Below are 25,934 nucleotides of genomic sequence, written 5' to 3'. Positions count from 1 at the left end.
GTTTGGAGGTTATTTTAATTGCTTGTACAAAGTTCTTAGGACAGTTTTTCTGCTGGAAATGTCAGTGCAATGAGATTGCACAGAACAAATACTGTAAGAAGAGTTTCAAACACCCTCTGAGAATTAAAATGCTGATCGTAATCTTAGGGGTGGTCTATGATTTTCTTTTTTTCCCCCCTTTTTTCCTTCTCCAGTGTGACCTTTGGTGGTGTTCTGCTCAGCTACTCTGCATGGCTGCTCTCTGAGAGTGCTGCTGTGCTAATGGAAGGATCACACACACTGCTCCTCTCAGAACCTGATACATCATCCTGGCAACAAAATGGAGACCTTTAACTCTTGGAGTTTTCATCATTTGTTGTTAGTTATCTGTTGCCACGAGTTCTGTGCCTTCAAGAAAACTGGCTGGTTTAAAAATGTGTGTATGTATGTAGAGATTTCATTTTGTCTGAGAATAGTAAGAACATCCCTGGTACTGGTTGCAAAGAATTTAAGTGGTCTGTGTTTAGGGGGATTTTGATTTGTGTTTGGGCTCATTCATTTTAGATATTATTATTGCAGAGTATATTGTCCTGAAACAAATCCTTGCATTCAGTCTGAGTTGTCAAGAGAAATATTGATTTAAGTTGAAAATTCCTTGATAGTCAGTTCATACCATCATTTAATACTGTGATGTAGCAGAGTCACTATTTTCAGTTTCTCTTAGAAGGCTTTTAAGATGCCAATCTACAGAATAAGAAAGACCTTTAATGAATTATTTTATTCGGTGTAGAGTTGAAAGGTATAATCTGAAACACCTAGAGCCAGGACGTTGGTAGAGGGTTTTATTTATTAATCAGTTCAAATTAAATGGGGTCCTTTAGAAGATCTGGAAGAAGACATGGCAATTTTCTGTGTATCTATTCACAAAGAGGCAATTCCATTTCCTCAGGGTCCAGACACTTACACAATGAAATGCAGGACGAATGTACTGGAGGAGGTGGCCGATACACAGAATAAACGGAAGATGAGACATGGATAAATGATCTCGAGTATCCAGAAATAACCAGAGATAAGATGCTGGCCTGATGTATAGTTCCTAGCACACCTGGCACCTGCAGCCACGTATTAACGATGCCACTGCCTGCAGTGTAATGACACACGGCCCAGCATTGCTGCGCTCGTAGTTTTGGAACCCGCCTTTCACGTCCGTTTGTGTTTTATTATTTTCCTGGGGGGGAAAAAAAAAAAAGGGTTTTTTAGAGTTTTGAACTTCCAGACCTGTGCCTTGTAGTCGTTCACCCACGCTGACCAAGAGGTTGTGCGTTCCCATAACGAGCCGAGGTCATCGGAACCTTTCAGTGCCGTGCCCAGAACCGAGCGGCTTTAAAGGCTTGTGGGTTTTTGGTTTTTTATTTTTTATTCTTTACAATTTTTTCTTCTGTTGGGCTTAGTGTGCCTAGTGTCAGGCAGTGTGCTGGGAACAAATTCCCTGTCTCCACAGAGAGAGCTATTGTAGTTACTGTTAGAACTTCCCTCGTAAGTTCCCCGCAAATGACTGTCGTCTCTTTACCTGTCGGGGCTGCACGTGGAACCGGGAGAACGGATTAGTCTCTGCCTCCATTCAAACTTCAGAGAGCACCAGTTGCTGTGGTGGTCTTAGTTAGGTGAATAACTTCACAGGAAATAAAGCACGATCCTTTGTGGGCTTTTTTGGGTTTTTTTTGAAGGCACCAGACAGCTGTCAGTGGGGTAGAATTTCTGTTTGTTTAGAGCTGCGTTAGACAATGAGCTCTAAATGAGAAATCAGGCATCCTGCTATCTATCCCCTAAGTCATTTAATCTTAACCAATATGCCCTTCATTTGTAGGGTACGGACGGTGATGACAGATGTTCAAAGAATTTATGGATTCCCCCCCCTTCCCCCTCATTGTCCAAACAGAAAAAGACAGAGAGCTAAGAGTTAAAATGTTGATTCCCTTGTGGTATAACTTAAGTATATTATGTATCAGCTGCATAGGGAGCTGCTGGAGTTGCCACCTTTCTGATTTTAGCATCCTCCCAAAGGCTGTCATGCTGCAGAAGGAACAGTTGAATGGAGCATGAAAAAGTTTCTTGAACTGCCTTAGTTTGCACTCAGTTTACTTGAATACTTTGACCTGAAACAGCGATAAGCAAGAAACATGATGTATGGGTGGCTTTGTCTGGAGAAGTATGGGAGAGAGAGTAAAATCTAGGTGTAAAATCTATTTAATTTGTTGCCAACCATGCATCACTACCTTGGTTCAGAGTGGGCCAAGGCACTTGTTAGCAGCGCTGCTCCAAAGGTACTCCATCAGGCAGCATTTAAATAAATGTTTTTAATTGTCTGTCCAACTTTTGCAGTTGTTTTTGGTCCAGTGCTATAGAAGGGGTTGTGTTACTACAGCTGTGACAAGGTTAAGGTCTGTTCTCTGTGAACATTGTGTTTCACCCACTGTGGTTCAGTGGCTCTTGCAGATCTCTTGACTGGAAGGGTTTTTAAAAACAAGTGGGTGCAGTATTAAAGCAGTGACTACACAGGGCACAGCAAAACCCATTTTCTATTTGTCTTACTTTTGCTGTTGCCTGTGTGATAGAAATAGTCCACTGCACAGCTACACTTGTGTTTCCTCTGAGGAGCCTGTGGTTTGGATGTGTCCTCTGCAATGTGTGATACAGCTGCTGGTGACCTGGCAGCTTAAATCAAGTTAGGAGTTCAGCTGTGCAAGGGGAAAAGAGACCATTTTCACTAACCCCCATGTATCTTTTGGTAATTAGTAAAGGTGGTATGGGTAATTACAGAAAAGACTTGAAGCTAAATTGAGTAGGTATTTTAGCAGGTATTTCCCCCACTGTGAGAATCTGGCTTTGCAGTGGCACGTGGTGGGGGGGGGGACACGACACGAGTCCACATGTGCAATTTAAATAGGTCTGGATTCTGCATCATAAATATGCACCGGATGCAGGGGAGAAAACCAGCACATTCTCTCAGGATGCTGTTAGGGCCAAGCAGAATCTCATTAGGGACAACTTCAAAGATCAGCTCCTCATGTCCATAAAAATAAGTGTAAATTATCTTCTGTGAGCCTGCTGTTAGCAGTTGCACTGTTACATTATGCATGTAGACTAGACTGCACATGGTATGAACAAACTGCACCGTGTTCCATTAGTGTTTGGGTTTTATGCTAAGCATGGCAACTTTGCTCCTTATTGTTGTAGTTTTGGCTAATATAATATTTGACCTAAAATTTCCCGTTAAATTATCTGTTAGTAGGGGACACAATGTCTGAAAAGGAGTTTTAAGGTTCTGCAGTGCTTGTGTTTTTGTAGGGAAATGGCATATAGACAATTCCCTGTACTGACACCTTCACTTGCTTTCTTCTGCTTCCTGCACTGAGTGAGAAGGTGGCTGATCTTGACTCTCTTGGAATGAATCTTGAAGGAGCTTTCTTGTCCTGCTGCTCTGCAGCACTTGACCTAAATGCTTATGAAAATAACAATAAAGAGGGTAGAACTTCCATAATGTGTGCTTTCAGTGGGCCACATACCCCCATCACATACATCTGAAAGGCCAGTTCGTGGTTGTCGCTGGGGAAATGTTTTGGAGTGGTGAAGTGCAACCTCTGTGCCTGAAAGTTTTGCCCACAAGTTTCTCCGTGGGATCGAGATTTTCAAGATTGCCTTCGTTGTCCTTGCAGAAACAGTTAAGATGCTGTGGAATATTTTCCTGAACTGACCTATACTGCTAAAAAGGGCAAAATGTGTTTAAAATGGGAGCTGCAGAGGTTGGCAGCGCTGCTGGAAGGTGAGGTTATTGATCTGTATCCCTGCATGGATTAGTGGTGGGCCTGTGTTTAATGCATGGCCTGCTGCAGTTCATTTACAGGGGGACTTCATGAGACACAGCTATGAAATTGTGGTTTATGTGTCTCGTGGTTTGGAGTGAATTGCAAAGCTGGGGTGAACCCACGTGAGGCTTTTGGGTAACTGGGAAACAAGACGTAAAGAATTTCCCAACGTTGTTCAAGGTTACAGGGATAATCTGAGATAATTCCTGCATCCTGAAGGGCCTGAGTGCCTCTGTGCAGATCAGTGGGAACCTTTCTGCAGGGCCAGAGCAGTGATTTAAAGTGTGAAGAGTGCCGAGCTGCCGGCTGTCCATTGGTGTTGCCGGTACGGTGATGGTGCAAAGCACTGGTTGGTGCAAGGATGTGGAAGTACCACCCTGTTTTGAACTGCAGGGTGGTGTCTGTAGAAGCACAGAAGGGGCTAATGTGTATGTCTCAAACACCCATAGCTGGATGGCTGTGGAGTCAACCAGGGATTAGTGATAAAAACAGTGAAGGGTTCTTGGTAATAACACACTGGGAGAAAGAGCAGGATGTGGTTGCAGAAGGGGGCCCTGCACAGGTAGGACATCGCTTTTCTGGGACAAACATCCTTGTTCTAGTTCCTGGAGGTGAGCACAACATACAGTGCAAGGGCAGTAATGAGACTGAGCAGTGGGCATGGACTGCAGGGGTGGGGGGAATCAAGACCACCAAAGACCCCCAAAACCTCCAACCCATTTCCAGAAAGGTCTAGAGGAACAGCCTGCTTATGATAAGTAATTTGCATAGAAAGTCAGAAACCTGTCTTCAGGATGGAGAAAACTTGTCTATAAAAAGGTACTCCCAGAAAGCCCAGGGTGAGCACTTGCTCTCTGTGTTCACCCTGGACACTGAGGCTGGATTGACAATGGAACCAGGACTGGTGATTTCCTCCTTTCTTCCCTCTCTCTCTTCCTCTCTTTAATTCATCTCTAATTCTCTCTTCCCACCTCTTCACCCTACCCCTTAATTCAAAACCCAGTGCTGTGTGCTCGTGTGGGAGGTCAGGGACTAGCATACAATTTCCACGCCAAGTGGGTGATTTAGTCATAAACATTTCCGTGTCTTTTGTCGTTACTTTCTGCCACGAGCATCTAAAAATCTTCTCCTTAAGGGTGGGGACACCACAGTGTCCCTGGACCTCTCCTGGCACTGAGGCCTTGGGGTCTTGGACAGGACAGAGTGCCTTCCATTCCTGAAAACTGTAAATCCTCATTTAGAGCTTCTGCTTGTGGCTCCCCTGGAAGAAAGGGCAGTTAAGCTGAACAGGGACCAAATGTGCACGTTAGTGCAGTTTGCTGCTACACTTCTAATGTTAATCATGTTAACAGACCACCTAAGGAGGGCACGGGTTATGATGGTAAAAAGCTTTTATTCTTAACAGGAAGTAGCCTGATGGAGAAAAAATGTGGAAGTTTTGCTGCTTCTGGGGTTTAGTTTTGTTTCATATATATATATATGTCAGATTTTTTTTCACTGTTATGAAAACATTGCAAAAAACGGATTTTCTCTAACTGGCATCACTTTCTAGAGCGGAGTTGTCTAAATTTTCATGGGATTAAAAAATGTTGAGTTCTTTGCTCTGGAAAACTCTCTGTCACTTCAGCTGTGTTTTAACAATCTAACGAGTCAAAAAGCCTCCTTTCATTTTTATTTTTTGTTTCTGTTCCCAGGTGTAACAGAGAAGAATTTGACTGAGCTTTTTTTTTTCCCCCCTCTGTCTTATGATTACAAAACAAAGGAGTCCAAAAAACCCCCCACAATGTATATTTGTTTCTACATGTGTGTACGTATGTACACGTAGCTGGTGGGTTTCCTGCCATCCAGGGACAATGTTTGCTCGCAGCAACAGCCTTGCTGTTTTCTGGAGGCCCTGCTTCCTATTTACATTCTCTTGACCTGGAATTTTAAAGCCTGTAAAAGAAACCCCCCCGACTCTGGTTTGTTGTCTTGCTGAGGAGCGATCAGTTTCATTAGAAGTTCAAGACTGCTGGGAGGAAGTCTTCATTTACCATCATTGTTTAGGTCTGGCTCTGCTGTCTGCCCACAGCAGACAGTGTTTGAATGGGCGATAAGATAAGAAGTGGCAGCGATAGCCACGCTGCGGGGTTACTGGGAGGGCACGGAGCAGCAGTGTGGCCCTTGGAATTTAGAAGCCTGATTCCTAGTTATAATGGGTGATTGAGATGTTCTTCTCGTAGAGTTGGCAGTTAATGTGGCATTCATGTCAGCCTTGTCCCTCAGGAAAAAAAAATGAAGTGGTTGTAGGAAAACAAAACAAACAAAAAAAAAAAGCAAAGTCTGTAAAAGTGGGCAGAGCGTAGCTCAGTTTTTCATGTATGTGGTCACTTGCTGCTTTTAATGCTTGAATATATACAGGAGACCGTGTAAGGATACAATTTTATTCAAGGAAAATATAAAAAAGTGGAATAGCAAAAAGGCATGGATGGTTAGGACTGAGATGCTGGGAATGAAAGGTGTGAAGATTGTGAAATACAGCCCCTTAGCACATTAAAGAAACTGCAGCCAGGTTCTTATTATCTCAATATATTAAAGATATTTGCTTTTATTTTTTTCTTTCTTCACTCACTTTGTTTGTTTGCTTTTAATTTGTCTGCTTTGGAAGTCTGTTTCTCCATCCAAACCTAATACCATCTCTAACAGAAGGAGTCGTCTGGAAGTCAAACGTGGAGTGCAAGATCAAACTTGAGGTCTGAGGAGTGGCTGGGACGATGTGGGCAGCCACCTGTCTGCAGGCTCCTGATAGAGGTTCTGGGTTAGTGGGAAAGGAAAAAGACCTGTTTCCCCTTTTGCCTGACAAGTGCCCATGAAATGTTCATGCCTCACCTGCTTACACTGTGATGTTTAAGAACTACCAAATCCGTACTTGTGTATTTTACACTCCAAACCTTCAAACAGTGGCCTTTTACCAGATCTGTGAATGGGGTGGATGGTAAAGGCAGTCACCTTGCTAAGCCTCCTGGTACAAGTTGTTATTTCCCACGAGGGAGAGCTTGGTGGGACACTTGTGAGAGAGAGAATCATCAGGGAAAATCCGGGACACAACAGGTCTTCGTGGTCAACACTTTCATCTGTTTTGCTTAGCGGTGTGAAAAATGACAGCGTAGTTTATGCTGTCAGCAGCACTTCCCATGCTTGCTTCAAACTGCAGAGGTGGCTGTACGTCGTGTTAACCTCAGCGTGCGGCTCTGACATCTGTTAGACCGGTGGCAGGCCATATGCAACGTCCCAGGGCTGAATTCCCCCCGTGCCACGCTGCACTTGTCCCTCCACACACGAGCGTGTTCCCATCACGCTTCGGCGGGAATCGCGTTTTTGCCGTCAGGCTGGGAACTTGAGGAGTGAGTGGCACGTGCCAGAGCCAGAGACCTCGTTAAATTCCTGCGAGGTTAGATTCCCTTTGGGTAGCTGGCTTGCCTGCGTTAAACCCCTGCTTTGCTGACGTCTTGGGGCTGGTGGTGCACACACCTGGCAGGTTGCCTCGTGCTGAGAAACAGCTCGGTGGCAAGTCTGTAATTCAGGCAATTCCCTGGGCAGGGGTGTTTAGCAAAGGTCAAGGGCAGAGTGACTTAGTGGATCATGTTCCGTGGGGGGGTGTGTGTGTGTGTGTGTGTGCACAGAGGGTGTGTGGCTTATGAGGACAGGTATTGTGACACAGGGAATGTCGGGGATCTACAGGAAGTGATTTTGCTGTTTTGCAAGAAAATACACACCCGTGCTTGTTAAACAAAGTTGCGTTTGCTGCTGTCTTGGTGACGCGCTCTTAAGGGTGTGCAGGTATCGAGTCACGGTAACAGCAAAGAATTATGTTGGTCTTCGGGGAGATTGTGAAGTTTCAGATGAGAAAATGTCACTTGTGTGGGTGGGATGAGCACAGCTCTTTGGAACTGCGTGGTATTCTCTTCATCAGGTTAAAAATGATCAGTATTTAAAAAAAAAAAAAATTCTGTCGTGTTATTTGACAAGGAGAGAAAAGAGACGTGGTCCTTGTTACTGTAGGTAATACCAGTAGAAAAAGAAAATGCCAGAGATGCTTTCTTATGCAAAAGTGGTCTCTACTGGAAAGGCTCTGAGCGTTGTTACCATTTGGTTTCTACAGCAGCCTGCAGACAAAGCCAGTCTTGAGGAAAGGTTTAGATCAGTTGATTTTCCAGAAGGAAGATAGACCAGAGCCTTTTAATTCTAGAAAGAGATGCTTTTGCCCTATAGGAGGATAGTCAGTCTTCACATTCTGCAGAAGATGAAGCAGCTCAGGATTTTATAGGCCAGAGTAAAGCACTAGGGTAGAACTAGATGGAATAATGAATTGCAGAAGGGATTTCTGGAACAGACTGGAGTATCTTGCCAGTTTTGCCCTTAAGGGCTGTGCTCGTTATGAAACAGTCTGTAAGTCTGTTCCTGATTGCCAAAACGTTTGGAGGGAGGAAGGAGGAGAAAGGTTGCAGGAAATTAGTCACTCCAGTCAAAGAAGCAGGAATCCTAACTGCTAATTTTGTCCAATATAGGTGACTGTAACAGTACTGATGTGAGCAAAGTAGTCTCACATTCCTGTGCTGTCGTGGTCACTGTGAACTTTGACTTTACTGACTTCAGCAAGCACGAGCCCTCGTGCTGTGCAACTGGAAATTTCAGTGGCACTGCCAGGATGAAGAAATGTAAAGAAAAAAAATAAAAACCCAGTGGATCCAGATGTAAGGGAAGAAATGGCTAAGACAGCTGTTCCCAGATTTTAATAGTTGCCTTTTTTTTGCATTTTTTTTTCCCCATCTCCTTGAACAACATAAGCAACAGCCTGTTTCCTTCCTTATAAACTACCCTAATAGTTGTAAGCCGGTCAAAGGTGCTCTAATATCTTTTACAGAATGTTTAGTAATGATTTTTTTGTTGAAAACTCATGGAAAATTTTTTTTTTCTTTTAATTGCACTTCCCCATAGCCTTGCAAAGCTGTTGTGGAATTCTGTTGTAGTCTGTCCCTGGAATGCATCTTTTCCTGCTCCATAATGGGTTAAGGGAAGAGAACTGGCATTTCATTTTCGTGCTGAGAAATATTACAGAGGGATGGGTAGGTGGGTGCAGTTTTACATGTATTCTTAGTCAAAGCAAAAGTGGTTTTGATGGTTTAACAAAAAGCAACCCACCCAAGTTACTATAACTGACAACGAGTGCCCTGATATTCCATCCATTTATGTCTTTTGGTTTTGTCACTTTCAGTTTTATTTCTAATTTTCAAGTAGCTGAAGCTTTTCTGAAGTTTTTATTATCAGAGTGCCTGTTAAAAAGGTTTTATTTTCCTTTTAAGTACTAAGAGGAGTACGAAGATGAAAATCAAGACTGCGTATCCATATAGGGAAACTGATTCAAGAGAGTTCCTAAAAGAAAAAGGCTGTTCTGCAGCTGTTACTCAGACATTCCTCTTGGTGTGGACACTCATATTCTCTAGGAAAAGTGCTTAAGCTAAATCAGAAAACAGGACTGTGCCTAATAAATAGACTCCCTGGGGATCCATATAGAAAAAGCAATGGTACTCCTAATTCTCACAGCCTGACTTGCCTCAGAGTAACCTCCTGTTCTCAAGTTTCAAGAAACCAGAAGATACATAAAAGCTGAGACAGATTCTTTTGTACAAAAAAGGTGTTCAGTTTTGATTTTGGAGTGGGTTTTTTTTGTTTGTTTGTTAGTTTAGTTTTGTTTTGTTGTTGTTTGGGTTTTTTTTTTACCTCCTGGCCTGGGGGATCTGAGGCATCTTCAAGGTCATTTATGACAAGTTTGGTGGAATTAATCTCTGTGCATGAGGCCTTGTGTGAGCTTAAATGCTGCAAGATTTGGTTTATGCCTTTACCAGCACCCACCACAACAGAACGAGTTTCACCCACCTTGGTTATTCCCCATTTAAATGTGAAATGATGGTTTCTATTTGTTCTGCTGCAGATAGCACGTTTTGATTTTTTTTGCACGTCTAATTGCACTGGCTGAGGTAATGAAATTCCTTTTTGTTTTGTTTTGGAGGGTAATCAGCGAGATTGCATTTGCATTGCTTATAAAAATGAATCACGGAAGTGAAATTGCGTTGCCCGCGTCTCGTTTGGTATCGTAAAATGTTATGTGGTGCAGGCTTGTTTTCCTCCTTCCTGGGGCTTTTCATTGCCATGTTCTTTCTCTAAATTTCGAACCACAAGCGCTGGCTTTTTGTGTTTGACATAGAAATTGCTTTCTGCAGTGCGCCTCTGCATCTGTCACCTGAGCCAAAATTTTGGATTCGGAAGCAGCGAGTTTTCAAAGTCTTGTACTCTGTTTCATATTATTAAGTAGGTTTGTACAATTAGCAGCAGCCTCTGAGTTGTATGTGATAATACCTTACTGCTATTCAGGTATAGAAGCTGTATGTTGAGGGGTTTCAGCTCATTTGGCTTTGGAATTGACTCGTAGATAACATCGAAAGCAAAATGACTCTCTTGTTCTGCCCTCTTTTCCCCCTGCCTTTGTTAGTGGCACAGAGGCAAAAGTAAATGTGTTTTTAAATTGAGTTTTCTAAAAGTATCCCTGAGGTAAATTTCTGTCTTGACTATAATTCATTTTTGGATTTATTTGATTTTTGGGGATACATCTTCGGAAATAATCGGTTTAATGCGGTAAGAATAATTGCTAACTGCAGAAGCCAGTAACAGTTCTGATAAATATGAATGTCCTAGATACTCCCACTGAGGACTTTTAAGCCATTAATTTTTATGATAGAAGTATAAGCACAACAGAAATGTTCTCAGATAACCTGTAACACTGTGGCTGCCCACAAACCCTCTGCCTATTAACTACATTATTGATAAAACCTCCTGATTGTATATGCAGCACTGCTTCTCATAACACTGTCTAAATGTGATGTGTGTCAAATAAATGCCACAGACAAGTTAAAGTGACGGTGCAACAAAAAAAACAACTCAGTGCTGGTTTCTATCCAGAAAATATTTTGTATTTTCTAGGTGAAGACATTGTCCCGAATTCAGCAGCCTCTGTCACACAATACTTGTGGTTTAGGAGAAAGTGAACAAGGACACCAAGTAATGAGTGAGATTTGAAAAAGAAAATGAGAAGGGGAAGAAACTAAGAATGAATTGTGCATTTCTAGGGAGTACCTCCAGCTGGAGTTACCTTTGTGCAGCTTTCTGCTAGTGCAGACATGAGATTTTTTTTTTCTCTCCCCCACCTGCTATAGCTTTATCTACCAACCCTTTTCTCACTTGAATGAATGTTTGTATCTTGAAATATTGTGGAATGTGTACTATTTGACCTGTGGTTTCCTTGTCATAAGTTATTTAATACTGGAGAGAGAGAGGAAAGAGGGAGAGAGCTATCTGATAGAATCTCTTTAGCTGGGACTGTGTTTGGCAGTGTTTTACAAACACAGAACCTGCTTTCAGTATCTGTGGCACTACAGGCCCTCTCCAACCCAGTCACCACGGAATTGCAGCAGTTTGCTGATTGAATCCAGGTCAGCTCTGTGGCTGGATTTTGTGTTAGCTGTGTGTGTGTGTCAGGGAGACCCTGTTAGCTGCAATGAAGACAATTGCACTGCAAAGGTAAAGGATGGAAAGATGAAAGTGCTAAATTGTCTCCAGGAGAATTTTATGCCCAAAGTTATCTTTGATGTTCCTGTGTCTCCAGCGAAGTTTCCATGAAAGGCTGAAGCGTATCTAAGATCAGAAATCAGTTCTTGGTTGTTGGTTTTTTTGTTTTTTTTTTTTTTTTTGCTTGTTTTGTTTTCTTTGTTTGCTTTTTCGTTGTTTTGTTTGTTTCCTCCCCTTACAACAAAGAAAATTATATGAAGTAACTTTGTTTTTCTATATACCCTGAGACGGATTCCCAACTCTCACCAGTCTAGCTCTAGAGTTCAAGCTGAGCTTAAGAGAACTGGTGTCAAAATTTGGGGCAATGGGATTTCTAGGAGTGCACAGATATTAAACCAGCTGTGTATATATAACATGAGAGTTTACCTAATTCCAGTTAACCATTTTAATGTAGAACTAAGCATTTTGGTCACCTGGATGCTGAGCACAGGTAACCTGTATTTTTGTGTTGGTGGAAGCTACTTTAATAATCTCTTCTCTATTCCTATTAAAAACTAGGACTTAACTTTAGAAGGAGAGCTAAATTGCTGCCTGTATATTATCCTCTTCCCTGCAGAAAGCTTCTTAAACCTTAGGAGGTAGACAAATGAAAAGAAACCTTTGACAAGGGCTGAAATAGTTCATATCCACGAGACTTAGTGGCAGAAGGCCTTTTAGGACAGCATGGCTATTATGAAGAGTTTCATTGAGTAGGAAAACAAGTGTTAGATGCTTGGATTTTGATGGGAAGCTTTTTGTGACTAATACCTTCAAGAAGTTTGTCAGAGCTCAGGTGCAGGAGAGAATATTCCTCCTAACAGCAACAGATTTTCATACTGGTTCAGATACAAAAATTCATTTTGCAGATAACATATGATGCCTGCCAATTTACTGGCTCAAAATAGTATATCATGCTACATGAATACCAGGAAATTTCTTTCCGAGTTACACGTCCCAGTCTGGGTTTTTTTCACCAATCTCTTACTGACATCAGTGACAATTTCACAGGCGTGCTGATGGCACTCTGTGCCTTTTAGTAACTCAAAAATTGGAACTGGGAGTGTTTGCCCAGCATGAATTGTCTTTCCTTTGAACAGGTTTGGGTTTTTTGTGGTTTTTTTTGACTCAGTTCCATCACCCCTGTGGAAGTCAAATCATAAGGCAGAGCAGGGGAGGGACTCTTGATAAGCCGCCTGTTTTTAGGGGAGGGCCAGCACTTTGCTTGCGTGGAGATTGAATTGCATCCCATCCTTGGAGAGGGTGATACCTACAGGTCAGAAGGGAAAACGACTGAGAAGACAAAGGGCAGAGCTTCTTGCTCGCACTGTGTGCTTAACTTGTGGTTTAAACAAGAGCACTTATGTTTCTCGGGCTGAAATTTCAAGTAGTCACTGTGCTTTTAGACCAAATATATTTTGGGGCAACCAGCCTCGAGTGATCCTCTGCAAACACTCTGGGGCTTAATCCTGTGGGTATCTAAACACTGAATATTTGTGTCTGAAACGTGACAAGATTTTAGGTTTGCTAGCAAATTCTGGGGAAAATCACTTCTCAGAATTTCATCTTCAGGGTCCAGTTGCTCAGTTTCCCTATTACTTAAAGAGTTATTTTCTACTTGCTGAGTTTATCATCTCTAAGAAAAAGTAATGGATTATGCTGATGAGTTCTGTACATTTTAGGACATTTCCAGATTTGATTCTTAATTTAAATAGGCATGAAAAAAATGGAATACACATACTGCAAAACGTGCTTATACAATTCTTTTTTGATGGAACCTTGTGACCTTTGGTCCCTCTAACCAGAATTGTCCTCATTTCTGAGAAAGATGGCATATTGAACAAAAACAATTAAATTTATTGTGTCCTGGAGATCTGTTTGTTTTGGGGTGATTTTTTTTTTTTTTGCATTACATCTTGGGAAAAACTGTTTTACTGTTGAAGCAAGGGCTAAAGCCTTCTCTGTGGTTTCCATCCTAGAAATAAATCCACCCTATTTTATGATTCCTGCAGTTGAAATGGTTAGAGGGAAACCACACATTAATTGAGCCTCACTCTTCCCAAGTGTATTTTTCAATGTGTATTTTTCAAACTTCACTGTCCTTAAATTAAAACTAGATCTCAGTTTGGGATGCCACATTGTACTTTTTCAGTATATTTAATGAGTTGGTGTTTGTAGAGCTTAGAGTTGGGAAATAAGCTCTGTACACTGAAAGCAGATTTTTATTGACTCACCCTCCTAGTAGGTGTAGTTTTATCAGCAAATGAGTTCTGTCAGGGTGGGGGGATGACGTAATTTATAGCAGTCCCCCAACAACAACAAAAGAATGTGGGAAAAGTGATTCTTAATGAATTTAAATTGAAACCATACCAGCATAAAAATGGCAGTTCACTATTTTATTTAAAGGAAACTGCTGGCTGGGCCTCGGTGTGATGCTGGTACTGGTATTGGTACATTTTTCAGTTCTGCTGAGCTTCTCTCACCTTTGGAAAGCCACCGATACCCAAATTTTAGAAGGTATTTCGTTGACTAAAAAGAAATTTTGTCTTTGCAAAGGGATGATTAATAGGATTTTCAGAAGTGCTCAAGCAACTCAGTTTCTCAGTTCCCATTAACATGGAAGGAGGAGGTTAAGGTACTTCAGAACAGACCAGCTGACTATTTGCCCCCAAAGAGTGCCATAGAAAATCTAGATTTTAGCTCTTTCTGGTTTTATTACCGACCAGAATGTGAGATTAACAGAGTTTGGGCTCTAAATTAGTTGAGGTTTAAATCAGGCTGAGAAGATGTATTATTATAAATTCCTTATAAAAGAGAGTTTTTCTTAAGTTTGCCCAGATGATGACGGTGGATAATGTAGGTCTTTTCTGTTTAATCTCATAAATCTCAGTGCAAGTAAAACAGCTCCAGAACCTGTAATAAAAAGATCCATCATTTCCCTGCAGCTATAATTGTTGGAAGCGTTAGCAGTTAGCTGCTGAGCAGTGCATTGAATCCTCCTGTGGGTTTGTAAATGTAATTTATTTTTTTTTTTTCCCAGCATCGCACCGAGACACAATTAATGCCATTTCTGAAATAAATATCAGACCTCTGTTTTACAGTTTCCAGAACCCTCTAAGGCTTTGGTGGGTGACACACGTGCATGGAGGTTTCCAGAAGAGGTGTGGCTTTCCAGCAGGTTTGGGGTAACCTATTCTTAGATACCAGTGCTTGTACAAATAAAGCCTACCAGTCAGAGTGTTGAAAGGTATTTGCATCCCTTTGTTTTTCAGTCAGAGGCAAAACCAGATGTTGTCTTGATGTCTGGCCATACTGGAAGATGGAGTCAAACCTAACAAAAGCATTAATATGTAGGATTTAAACAATTAATGGCTGCCAGTGGCCAGCTAAAGCAATGCCACATTTTGGTGTTCGTTGTGTTTGCTGAGAGGAAATCAGTGTTTGGCTTTGTGTCTCCAGCATGTGTTTTTGTCCCAAAATCAGCTCTGTGTATGGGCATATATATGGTTTTTTTCTGACTGGGTGTCTGTGTGATGTGCTGAGTTTATGCCCAAGGATTTGCAGACTGTCCACCTTTCATCAGAGGGCACGAGGTTTGTGTGACATCATGTAGGGTCTCATTTAGGACTGCATTTACCCTGCAGCTGAGGGACACAGGGGAGCTGAGGTGCTGGGTGTTGAGATGGGTGCTGTCACGGTGGTGATTGTAAAAAATAAAGAGTGCTTCCGTAGAATGATTAAGAAAATGTCTGGGTTTTCCAAGCTGCCTGCCAGATTTAGGGATCTGTGTCCAGAGAGGGGCTGGGAGGTGCAGTGCTGGGCACACAGGCCCTGGAAACTTCGCTCTTTGGGACAGGGAAGCAGCTCAGATGATTCTGAGGAAGTTCTAAAGAAGAATGGGACGCTGTTTCTGCTCCACTCTTGGTGCTGGAGTTGCTGTTTTTAATCTAATGATGTATGGAGTCTGCAGTCAAGTGTCCATGTTTCTATCAGTCTGCTCAGCTAAACTTCAGCGACACTGCATTTTAAGACACTTAAATGACAGTACGTTTACGGTAATGTTTGGAAGCTTTTTAAATTGAGATGTTAAATTTTTATTTCAAAATGTAGACACATTTGCAGTTTGATTTCAGCACAGTCCTTCTAGTTTGTGGCATTAAAACCTGGTTCTAAAGTTATGAAGTTGGCCTAATAGTCCTGAGATATTTTTTTTTTTTTTTGATAGGAACATTACACATCTTTTGCTTTCATTCCCTTTTTTTTTTGGATGCTGCAGGGCATACAAGTGCATTTTAGGCATTTTTCTTCAACTGAGAGACTTATTGACGTATTTTGACAAAAATAATTAAGCCACAGGTTTCACATGATCACCCTATTCCAGGACTTGGGGCTGGCTTTAAGAGCAGTAACAAATATCACAATTTACAAAGCTGTGAGATTTGCATACGGAAACAAATACTCTAAATGCTGTAGCAAGAGGTTTTCACAGAAATTCCCATTCATTCCCATAATTTTTCTCATGAACTTTCCATGCCAGAGGGAACATGTGTCGAGACAGAGGTATGAATTAAGAAAAAAAAACCAAAACAACAACCCCCCAAAAAACAAAACCCACAACAACAAACAAACCAAACCCCCCAAACAAACCAAAAACACATACAAAACCTAACAAAACAACAACAACCACCAAAAAATCAAACACACAAAACCCTGAAGATGTAGAAAATTTATTGCTTTTGTTTTCCGGTTTCAAAACAATTGTCTTTCATTCCCTCAGTTGAGGAGGGGGAACCAACAGCACTAAGAAACAAGCCTATTTAAAAAGTGTTTTTGCAGAAAATGTTTGCATTTTAATCCTAAAATAAATATACCAAGCTAACTGGCTCTTTGAAGAAGTATTTGGCTTTCAGATTTTGAAAATAGGAGTAGCAAGAAGAGCATGAAATTTTACAAGAGGGAGCTAGACCGTAAATAAATACCGTGATGACTGCTCATAGCAAGTATGAGTAGGTGGGTTTTTAAAAACCAGTTATACAGATATGTTTTAAATATGAAGTAGTTCCTAGATAGCATGTCTGCAAGTGATTCCCAGGACTGAGTAAGTGCAGCAACACACACGGACTTTATGTGGCGCAGAGACCTGAAGTCTGTGCATAAGTGGATGTGTAATGAATGCTAATTTAGATGTCATAAAAAAACCAAACCCACAAATTCAGTCAGAGATATGCCCAGCGGAGTAATTATTGAGATGAAAAGCCCCAGCACGTGACGTGGCGCAGTCTAGGAGGGACATCGGGCCTGTTTGTCACAGGACTGCTCGTGCATTTGGAAATGCCCCGTTCACCTGAAGCAGTGCCAGCAGAGCCAGCCTGAAGCCTGGTGGATTGTAAGCAGGAACAATGCTGGTTTGAGTTGTAGGAGGTGGGGCTGGAGGAGGGATTTTCAGCATCTGTAAATGTTTTATCCAGCGTAGGTGCCGCGCTGGTCGGAGTGATTTATTCGATGCTAGGTACTGGAAATTTTTCCTGGCTTAATGGTTGAGATTTTTATTCCATCCTCATGGATGAATTGGTTTCTTGGGAATTGTGCTCTAAGAGGGGATTTGGAGTCTGCATATCTCAAAGCCCAAGAGAGCAGGGGAGCAAACAGGCTCTGGGCTTGGCTCTCCAAGCACAGGCGTTCCCAGGGACCGGCTAACCCAGCCCAAGACCCTTATTTTCAGCGTTTAAACTCACCCATGCAGAATTATCCTTCGCAATCAGACTTAATATTTCTTTCAGGAAAACGCTGCTTGCGTCCTCCCTGGATTTTTTTTGAGACAGGGTCCCAGTGTGGAGTGTGGCTGTGCCTGCAGCTGTGTCTGTAGGGGGGCTGCGCTGCTGATTTATACGACATCGTTATGAGTAACTGGTGCAAGCTTGGGCTGAAATGCACAGCTTCCATGTCTGTCCCACAGCATGACACCCTAAATCAAGTCCTTTTCCTCTGTGCATGTGAGAGGCCCAGCGTGTTCCTCTCCTGCGAGTTTCTGAATTTATGTCGCGCGTTCTCTTGCTTATTTAATCTCCGCTTTCAGAGCACAAAGACACGATGGAACTTACTGTTTGGTGGATGAGGAAAGTGAGGTTCGGCTGCAGCAACGTGTGAAGAACTCAGATTTGGGGTTTGTACCTGAGTGGTGGTGAGGGCAGTTTAGTAATGCCAAGTGTTTATCTGATAAACCAGGTTCTTATAGAAGTGTATGAAGGTTACGCCGTCCCCTCTGATTCCTGAACCCTTGTCATAAATGCATTAAATGTGACAGATCTTATATTACTGTCAGGGTCTTAGAAAGCAGTCATTGCTCAACTGCCTTATGGGATTTGTTTCTGGGTCTTACATGGACTTTTTTAAAACCAGCCAAGTGCCCGATTTTCTAAGGTGTAACGTATCTTAGGAGCGATAAATATCTATTAATAACTGTTTGTAAAGGAAGCTCAAAGTAATTTACTAACTTAAAGCAAAAAAAAAAAAAGAATCCTCATTAATTTTGATAGTTGGCTATTTTAGGTCACTTTCTTCTACTTTCTGATTACTGTATTAATCCTAATGTATGAACATGTCTCCATGAGCGTGCTTTTCCAAATCCAGTAATCAAATAATCTGTGAAGCGTTTCAGTCTGTCACACCAAGAAGACCGAAAAAAATTAAAGTGCTGGTGGTGATGGAGAAGTGTCAGAGTCAGCTGCATAGATTGTGTTTGGAACAAAGGTGTAAAGAATTAAGTCGAGTTTCTTAGGTGTGCGCTCTGATTGAGCAGAGTGGTGGCGGACAGGGCTGAAATAATTGTTTTATCTGCTGTTGGACTGCAGTGAGGGTCGGATGCGTAACTATTACAGGGCTTTTAGAAATGCCAGTCTGTAATTCCCAGCTGCTGGGCTGTGAGGTGATCACAACCCAGGGTGTCCCCAAAAGCTGAGCAGGCAGTGCTTTGCCTTCAGAGGCCAATCCCCTCGTGATGCAGCAGAAGAGAAGATTCCTGTATTACTGTTTGCCATGCTGTAGCTGTGAGTGAAAAGAAAGCTTAAGCCTTTAGGACTGGCAGTAACACCACTTTTATTAAGTTTCTATTGAAGGACTATTTTGAGTAAGATAAATTGATGGCACTGAACACAATAACCCTCAGTATCTCACTCTCAAATACTTAGTAGGCAAGCGCTGCTGAATAAGAGAAGAAAGCTAAAGTGTAGGAAAAAAGGTTACTTGGCAACATTACAGTGTTAGTAAAGAAGAGAAAGAAGGGTCAGGAACTTAATGAATTTTGATTATAGAATTTTCTGTAAGTGAGTCATTGCATGAATAGAAAAAAATCCGAAAGCAGATTTTGGTGCCACGCTCTTCATGGGGATTGCCTGGAGCAAAGCAGGGCTCGTTTGGAAGCAAACTGCAGAGAACAGCAAAAGCGTAGCTGCTGTGTACAAACAAAATTGGACTCCCCAGGGGCAGGCACTGCTGGTCACGGCTCAGGCAGAGATTTCTCTGAACGAGGTTTTGTGGTGGTGACGAAAGCTGGTGTTTATTTATTTATTTTTGTTGTCTGGGATAAATACACTTGGAAGTGTGGAGGTTTGTGTGTTGATTTGGAGACCCTTATGTTTACTGTGTGACGTGGGATGGAAAAAGTTGGGGCACCAAGTACAAAAGCTTTATGTCCTATAATTGCAGTTCTGCCCACCTTGCCAGGGCAATTTCCTGGGTTAAATGAATTTTTTTCTCTGTAATAATAACCTTATTAATTTCAGACCCTTGCAGAGAAGAAAAATCCATTGATTGTTTCTGCAGTGGCAACCAGCTGCAAGGCTCAGATAATTGTACCTGGTACCTTGAGTGGAATAGGAGGTACAATACCAAACCCAAAAAACCAGTTATCTACCAAAATACCTCTTCCCATCCAGTCCAGCCAGCAGTAGAATCTGTTTTTAAAGTAAACTTGGTCTCGCAGAGCCTGAATTCTGGAAATTAATTCAGTGGCCCACAGCAAGCAGATGTGGTATTTTTATGGTAAATACAGTTTGATTGGAAATTAATTATTTACCAAATAATTAATATATAATTATTTACAAATACTAACTATGGTACCTAGGAAAATGCAGTGTAACAAAGAATATCTGCCCTATACCCCTTCCCCCACTAATATTTATCAGGTTAAATTCTAACTTGGTAAAATCTTGTTAGTAAGTGCATTTATGGGGATGTTTTTCCATTGGAGACCAGGACATACCCACTTGGAATTTGATGTCTGGAACCACTTTAAAGCTCCCCAGTGCAGGGAACTGAATTGGTTTTGGTTTTTCTCACCTATGTAGGGAGCTGAAGTTGCAAACACAAGTAGAAGTTTTGACACAGTTCACTGTATAGTAAATACTAAATACTAATTTAGTTTACAGTTCAGTAAACTAAAACAATCCTTCTAAAGTCTGTATTTTTCTTAGGGTTTGTGCTTTATTTCCTATTACTGGTCATGCATCTCATTACAGCTGTGGGGATTTAAGACAAACAGATTCACAGGGATGTGTGATAATTGTTTTTCTTTTTGGTGTGGAGACCAAAACTAATAAAACCTGTTTAATTTTCTTTTTACTTTCAGTCCCTGATTTTTTTTTAAATGTCTGTTCTGCCAGTTCGTCCCAGTAAATCTTAGAACAGCTTTGTTTTGGATGCTTTAAAGTACTTAGAGCTTGGTTTCACTGCTCTGATGACTCGAGATGTAAGTGGACTATTATTCTGACATAGCTTCAATTTCATAACTAGAAATTTTGAGGTATTTAGGAGTTAAGCTCTGACCGTGATCAAAGTGGCACATCAATGGAATGAGCTGAAGCTTTGTGGAATTGGGATGGCATTTTCTGTGGCACTAATCCAGATGTTGTGCTATTCAAGTGCTGAGCAAATCAAATTACGGTAACTCTGCAGAGAAATAATTGCTGTTCTATAGTAGGCAATGGGTTGCCTTTTATGTTTAAGTTATTCTGCTACAAATTAGAACTTCTAACCACCAAGTATGCATAAAGCATTTCTCTTACCTATTATTTTTCTCTGTTCTGCTTAAATAAAACAGGATGAAACTTCTGTGATCCCCTGTAGTTGATAAGATCAAATTACCAAATGTAGCTTGCAAATAACCAGTTGAATTAAATTTTTAACATCGTTGGCTATAGAAAAAGATTTATTTTTTTTTTTCTGTGGTTGTTTAGTGCTCTAGCACATCAGTTCCTGACTTTATAGATTCTGGGAAGGTGAGCTCTGTGGGTCTAAGAAGTTGCCATTAAACTCAGTTCTGCAGTTTCCAGGTTTCATCAGAGCACTCCTGAACGCACCTGATTGCGTGTAAACAAATATTCGTGCTGGAATCTGTAGGAGTGCCTGTGCCCTTGAACAAAATCAGCTGCTAAGCTGCTCATCTCCAGTGAGAGCCTGTTCCTGGCCCACCTGTGAGACCTGTTATTTAATGACCTGTGTACCCATCCGTGCACCAGGCAGAGGAGATGGAAAACATGGATCTGAATTCAAAGTCTCTTAAATCCATTCCCCCCCCCCCCCAAAATGTTTAAACTGACTGTAGTATCAGAAAGTGGCCATACCTTGTGTATATTTTAATCTTCCTTCCTTCTTTCCTTCCCAGGTAAGTATTTAGGAAGCGCTGTGGTCCTTTTTTTCAGCACGGCGTGTGTAAATGGATGTGTGTGTGTGTGTGTGTGCGCTCACCCTTTTGCAGAGAGAGATCTGTGCTGATACCTGAAATAATAGATGTGAGGGGTTTTAACCTTGTAACTGTTACGAGATCTTTATGTGTCTGCTTTAGGGTCGACCCCATCCCGTATGACACTCCGAAACCGGCGGGCCACACGCGATTTGTCTGCGTCTCAGACACGCACTCCAGAACAGATGGCATCCAGATGCCTTATGGGGACATCCTTCTCCACACGGGCGATTTCACCGAGCTGGGACTGCCCTCAGAGGTTAAGAAGTTTAATGACTGGTTAGGTAAGGAATTACTGCGTTTGGGTGACCCCAATTAACCTCCCCCGTCCGAGTGTCAGTCACCGCCTCCTAATTGAATTAGAGCACTTGAAAATCTCCCCCCCCTCCCTGCTCCCCCACCCCTTACTTCACTTGTCCTCATGTGATGTGCTGTTTCTAGCCTTGGTCTAATTCTGTTAATTACGACAAATTTAGGTTACTTTGCTGTATTTCTGCATCATTTTGGGGGGGAAAAGGTTCTGTCATTCCACAACAAGAACTGCATAGCCCTATGAGTGTCCCACGGAGGTGGTGGCACCTCTTAGGAATGCATACAGTGTCCCATTAGCTGATGCTGGGGGGGGGGTTAAATCCGTTGGGAGCAACAGTTTTGGGTTCACCATAACTTTTAAGCAGTGCTGGAAGCTACAACATAATTGGAAATGATGAAAGTCCTTCTTCCCAGGATATAGAATGACAGAATCAATAAAACTGTTTGGAAGAGGAGATTTTTTTTTTTTTTTTCTTTTTTTGGAGTGGCATTCACATTGAGTTAGAATACTGGCATTTTAAGTTGGACCACAGGCAGTCAGCCTCCCTTTGATAAGAATACCTTTCATGTTCTGCTGGTGTTTGACAGCAGTGCCTCGATATTGCCGGAGCTGAGGGCGATTAAATTTTGCAACAGCAGAAAACCAGAATGAAGGAGGGGAATTGTGCAGGATGCTCCTGTTATAAATGCCATCAGTAGCAGGCTGTGTACTGCCATGCCACCTCTTGCACTGGAAGTACTCAAGAGTTGAAGGTGACTCAAGCAGCTGATCTTCAGGAAACGCTAGAACGAATTTACGGCATTATATAAAAAAATCTTTCCAAGCGTAGCTTTGTCATCAGGCTTTACCTCCATCACTGCACTCCCTTGCCTGCTGTGTGATGGCAGCATCTCCACAGGCCTTTAGTAGCATCATTTTATTCCATTAGAGTTCCTTGGCAGACCCTTCAAGAGATATGTGAAGAACTTTTGGATTTACAAAGGGAAATAGAAGAACTTCTCCACTGTCTGTCTTTTCATCCTCCTTTGCATTTCCTCCATGCTGTTCTTTTTTACCTGACCTCTGATTTCCACAGCCCAGTTTTAAAAGAGTGTTTTTCCTTCTTTTTATTCCTGTGCATGTGGAGCTGGGGCTTCCTAATACTGCCACATCACTGTTACCTAGTTTTATTTTTCTTACTTCTAGAAAGCAGTGGTGGATCTGATAGGCTCAAAACTATCCTTTTTCTGGGAATGGGAAGTTAGAAGCAGTAGGAGAAGCAGGTAGATATGTCATAGGACGAGGGAAGAGGCAGGGTAGGAATCATCATCCTCAGATTTTTGAGTGTTCCTTGTGATAATGTCCAATTCCTTGTGTTTGCCAGGTGTTTCGTGGTGATGTTGTTTTATCACACAGGTCCTTGGCTTAACATTTGCAGCAGAAGAATTACAACCCTTTGGGTGGGTTGTGTTCCAGCCTCCATCATTTACCATGGGACTTCCTTAGCATATATGTGTAGTTGTTGTAGAAGTCAGGATAGGACTTATCTGAGGGAGCAGATTTTGCATTCTTTGGCAGTCAGATTCATTGAGACTGGAAGCTTTGACTGTGGGAGGACCTCCTGGCTTTGGGCTCAGGCTTTCATATTTCAGGTGCAGAGAAAACCCTCTGTTTTACATGCACAGGACTCACTTGCACTTTCATCTTCGTGACAATACCAGTCATTAGGTTTCTGGCATAAGGTGAAACAGCAAACTGATTCCCCTGTGGAATCTTATCCTGTTGGTGAATACTTGCTTCAGTGCTGTCCCTTCCTCACCTGGAATCGAAACAGGCAAGTCAGGCACATCCTTTTGCCCCTTTATTTCAGGCTCCTACCTACAGAACGGGTAATCGTGTTTTACCATTTACTATTTTACTATTTACTGTGTGTAATGTCAAGATTTAATACCTTCAGTGTTGTGAGGTGGTGACATGAATAAATATATCCCAGTGGCAGGCAGGAACAAGTGGGGTTCCTTTCTCTTCTGCTGGGTGGTGGGAGGCATGTTTTTTTCATCATACTTGGTAGGAACTTCATTCCAAAGCCACAGAGTGAGAACTGCCATCAAATACAGTGTTGGCCTTATAGAAAAGGGTTTTCCTAATCTTTCATGGGCACGGTTTGCTCCACTGACAGTTGTGTTGTGGAGCTGTAATGAAGGTAACACACCTGTTATCGTTTTATGCCATGAGGGAGAGAAGTGAGATCAAAACTGGGTTTCATTCTGCAGCTTGTCTTACCTACTCTGTGGTTAAAAAACAGGGGCTCATCTCCACTAGGACTGTACAATGAAATAAACAATAAATATAAAATGTAAACCAATAACTGTCCATATTTTTTTTTGGGGGGGGGGGCAGTAAAGCCAAGGGAAAAGTTAAAAGGTGATTAATTCTGAACTCCTGCTTTGCTTGTACTTCACTGGGCATTACATGTGCCAGAGTTATACGGGGCTGAGAGCAAAATTCTGTCAGCCCTGCAGTTTTATAGTTTGTGAGGTGCAACAATTTGGGTCTCTCACCTGGGAGAAGTGTTCAGCACCTCATTTGTCCCCTTCATTAACACTCATTGTTCTTCCTTCCCTCCACAGCCAAATCACAGAACGTGCTTTCCACGCTCTCTTTCCCACTCCTCCTAGTTCTCAACCTTTCCTGCAACTTTTTTTTTATGCTTTTTTTCCCTTTGGCTGTTACATTTTCATTATTGGTTTTGCATGGCAGTCATCTGGGCTTATACACTGAATAACCTCTGTGGTCACTTACTGATTACATACACTGGCTGAAGTAATTTATTCACTTTGTTTTGGTGTGAACATGTCCCTTGGGTCTTGTAACTGCTGTAATCACTTGACCTTCGCGACTGTTAAATGCTTTAAACACAGTTATTTTAAATTTATAATTGTTTTCATTAAAAATCTCACTTATGGTAACTTAGCTGATTTTGCAGTAAACACAGCATTGTGTACTGAGGAAGAATTGAGATGTTATTCTCTGCCCAATGGGTTTCTTGCTAAATGTTTCAACTTACTATTATTATCTCTGTTCATGTTTTTCCCATCCATTCTCGTTCAGTCATACATGTGGAATGAAATACAGAAATATCCAATTATAGCTCTTGTCTTCCTAGTGCAATATTTCCTTTCCTGGGCGATGGGAAGTGATTGAATAACCCATAAGAACTGAAGGGGAAGCCAAGATAAAATAAATTCTGGCAGATAGATCTTTAATGAGTGTCGATATGTTTATTGTGCTCAATTAGGATGGGCCTGATTGTGCATATCCTTACTTGTGTGAATAATTTGCATCCCGTTTGGTAATTTTTTCTCAAACAGCCAGTTTTATAAATTTTTAGAGGTTACAGTGTTAATTTTGGGGTTCTGGGTTTTTGTTTGTTGGGGTTTTTTTTTCCATGCAAGGCTTCTATCTCAAGGCATATTACTGCACAAACTGGACAAAATCCTGTAGTTGTACACAAAAATAAATTCAGCAGGTGAGACTACTGCTGGTTACTGTCTGTGGAGCCGAGTGTTGAATTTAGCTAGGTTTTTCCTGAGTTGTTCTGGGATTTAGCAACTTAATTGTTTCATGTTTTTTTGTCTTGCTTTTGTTTTGAACGTCTATATCTTTTAATTTCTGAGGGATAATGACTCCACAAGCTTTGTGAATGGTTTAGTGGCCAAATACATATGGGTTTGTACAGGAACAAATATTTCTTTGCCTGTAATGTATGCTTGCCTTTAGTGTAAACGTTGTTGACAGAGCTAAAATAAAAATTCACCTTTTTTTTTTTTTTTCTGCACTGTAGTTCCTTGAGCACGTTACTTAAAGTGAGAAGAAAAGAATGATTACACAATTTTAATGTGGAGGTTTTCTCGTTACGCGCTGTATATGTAAATGTGGTGCTCAGAAAAGTACTGCCAGTTACTTTAAATTCATTTTTGTGGGAATGTGAGTTATGGAAAATAGCAGCACCAGCTTGGAATTGCTGGTTGTTTCGTGGAATAGAGGACCACGTGGAAATGTGGTGTTGCTCTCAGAACTATGGACAGACACTTGGTTCCAGTCTCCACTTGAATTTATGCATCAGTGCCGTAGGAATCTTAAATTTATTCTCAACTGTTAAGCCAAACACCTGCCAAAATAGTGTTTGATCTTGAAGGTAGTGTAATTTAAATGGGGGAAAAAAAAATGTACAAAAATAGCACAATGGTAAGATCAAGCTTTTTTCTTATCACTGTTTAAAAATGCAGGGTCACATCCCGCTTTTATCCTTTCTCAATCTCTCTGGTCTAGCTTAGTTATTCCCTCATTTTATCTGGCTTCATCTCCTCTCCAGGCATGTTTCATTCAGGGTTTTGTCCTAAAAGTGTGTTCCTTTTGC

At 41.6% G+C, this 25,934-nt stretch overlaps 1 protein-coding gene across 3 annotated transcripts in view; it reads left to right on the top strand.

Annotated features, from left to right (window-relative positions):
* Positions 1–25,934, top strand: part of MPPED2 (metallophosphoesterase domain containing 2) — a 99,787-nt gene that overhangs the window by 17,524 nt on the left and 56,329 nt on the right. For all 3 annotated transcript variants that reach the window (XM_027902616.1, XM_027902617.1, XM_027902615.1), the window contains one exon: positions 21,325–21,506. In XM_027902616.1, the coding sequence (XP_027758417.1) occupies positions 21,325–21,506 (182 nt within the window). The remainder of the gene's footprint in view (positions 1–21,324; positions 21,507–25,934) is intronic.

The sequence above is a fragment of the Empidonax traillii genome, unplaced genomic scaffold (genome assembly GCF_003031625.1).
Source record: "Empidonax traillii isolate 1590-97213 ecotype Southwest subspecies unplaced genomic scaffold, ASM303162v1 scaffold891:size446522, whole genome shotgun sequence".
In the NCBI taxonomy this organism is placed as follows: domain Eukaryota; kingdom Metazoa; phylum Chordata; class Aves; order Passeriformes; family Tyrannidae; genus Empidonax; species Empidonax traillii.
Note: the sequence above shows the minus strand (reverse complement) of the source record. Positions and strands in the feature narration are given on the sequence as shown.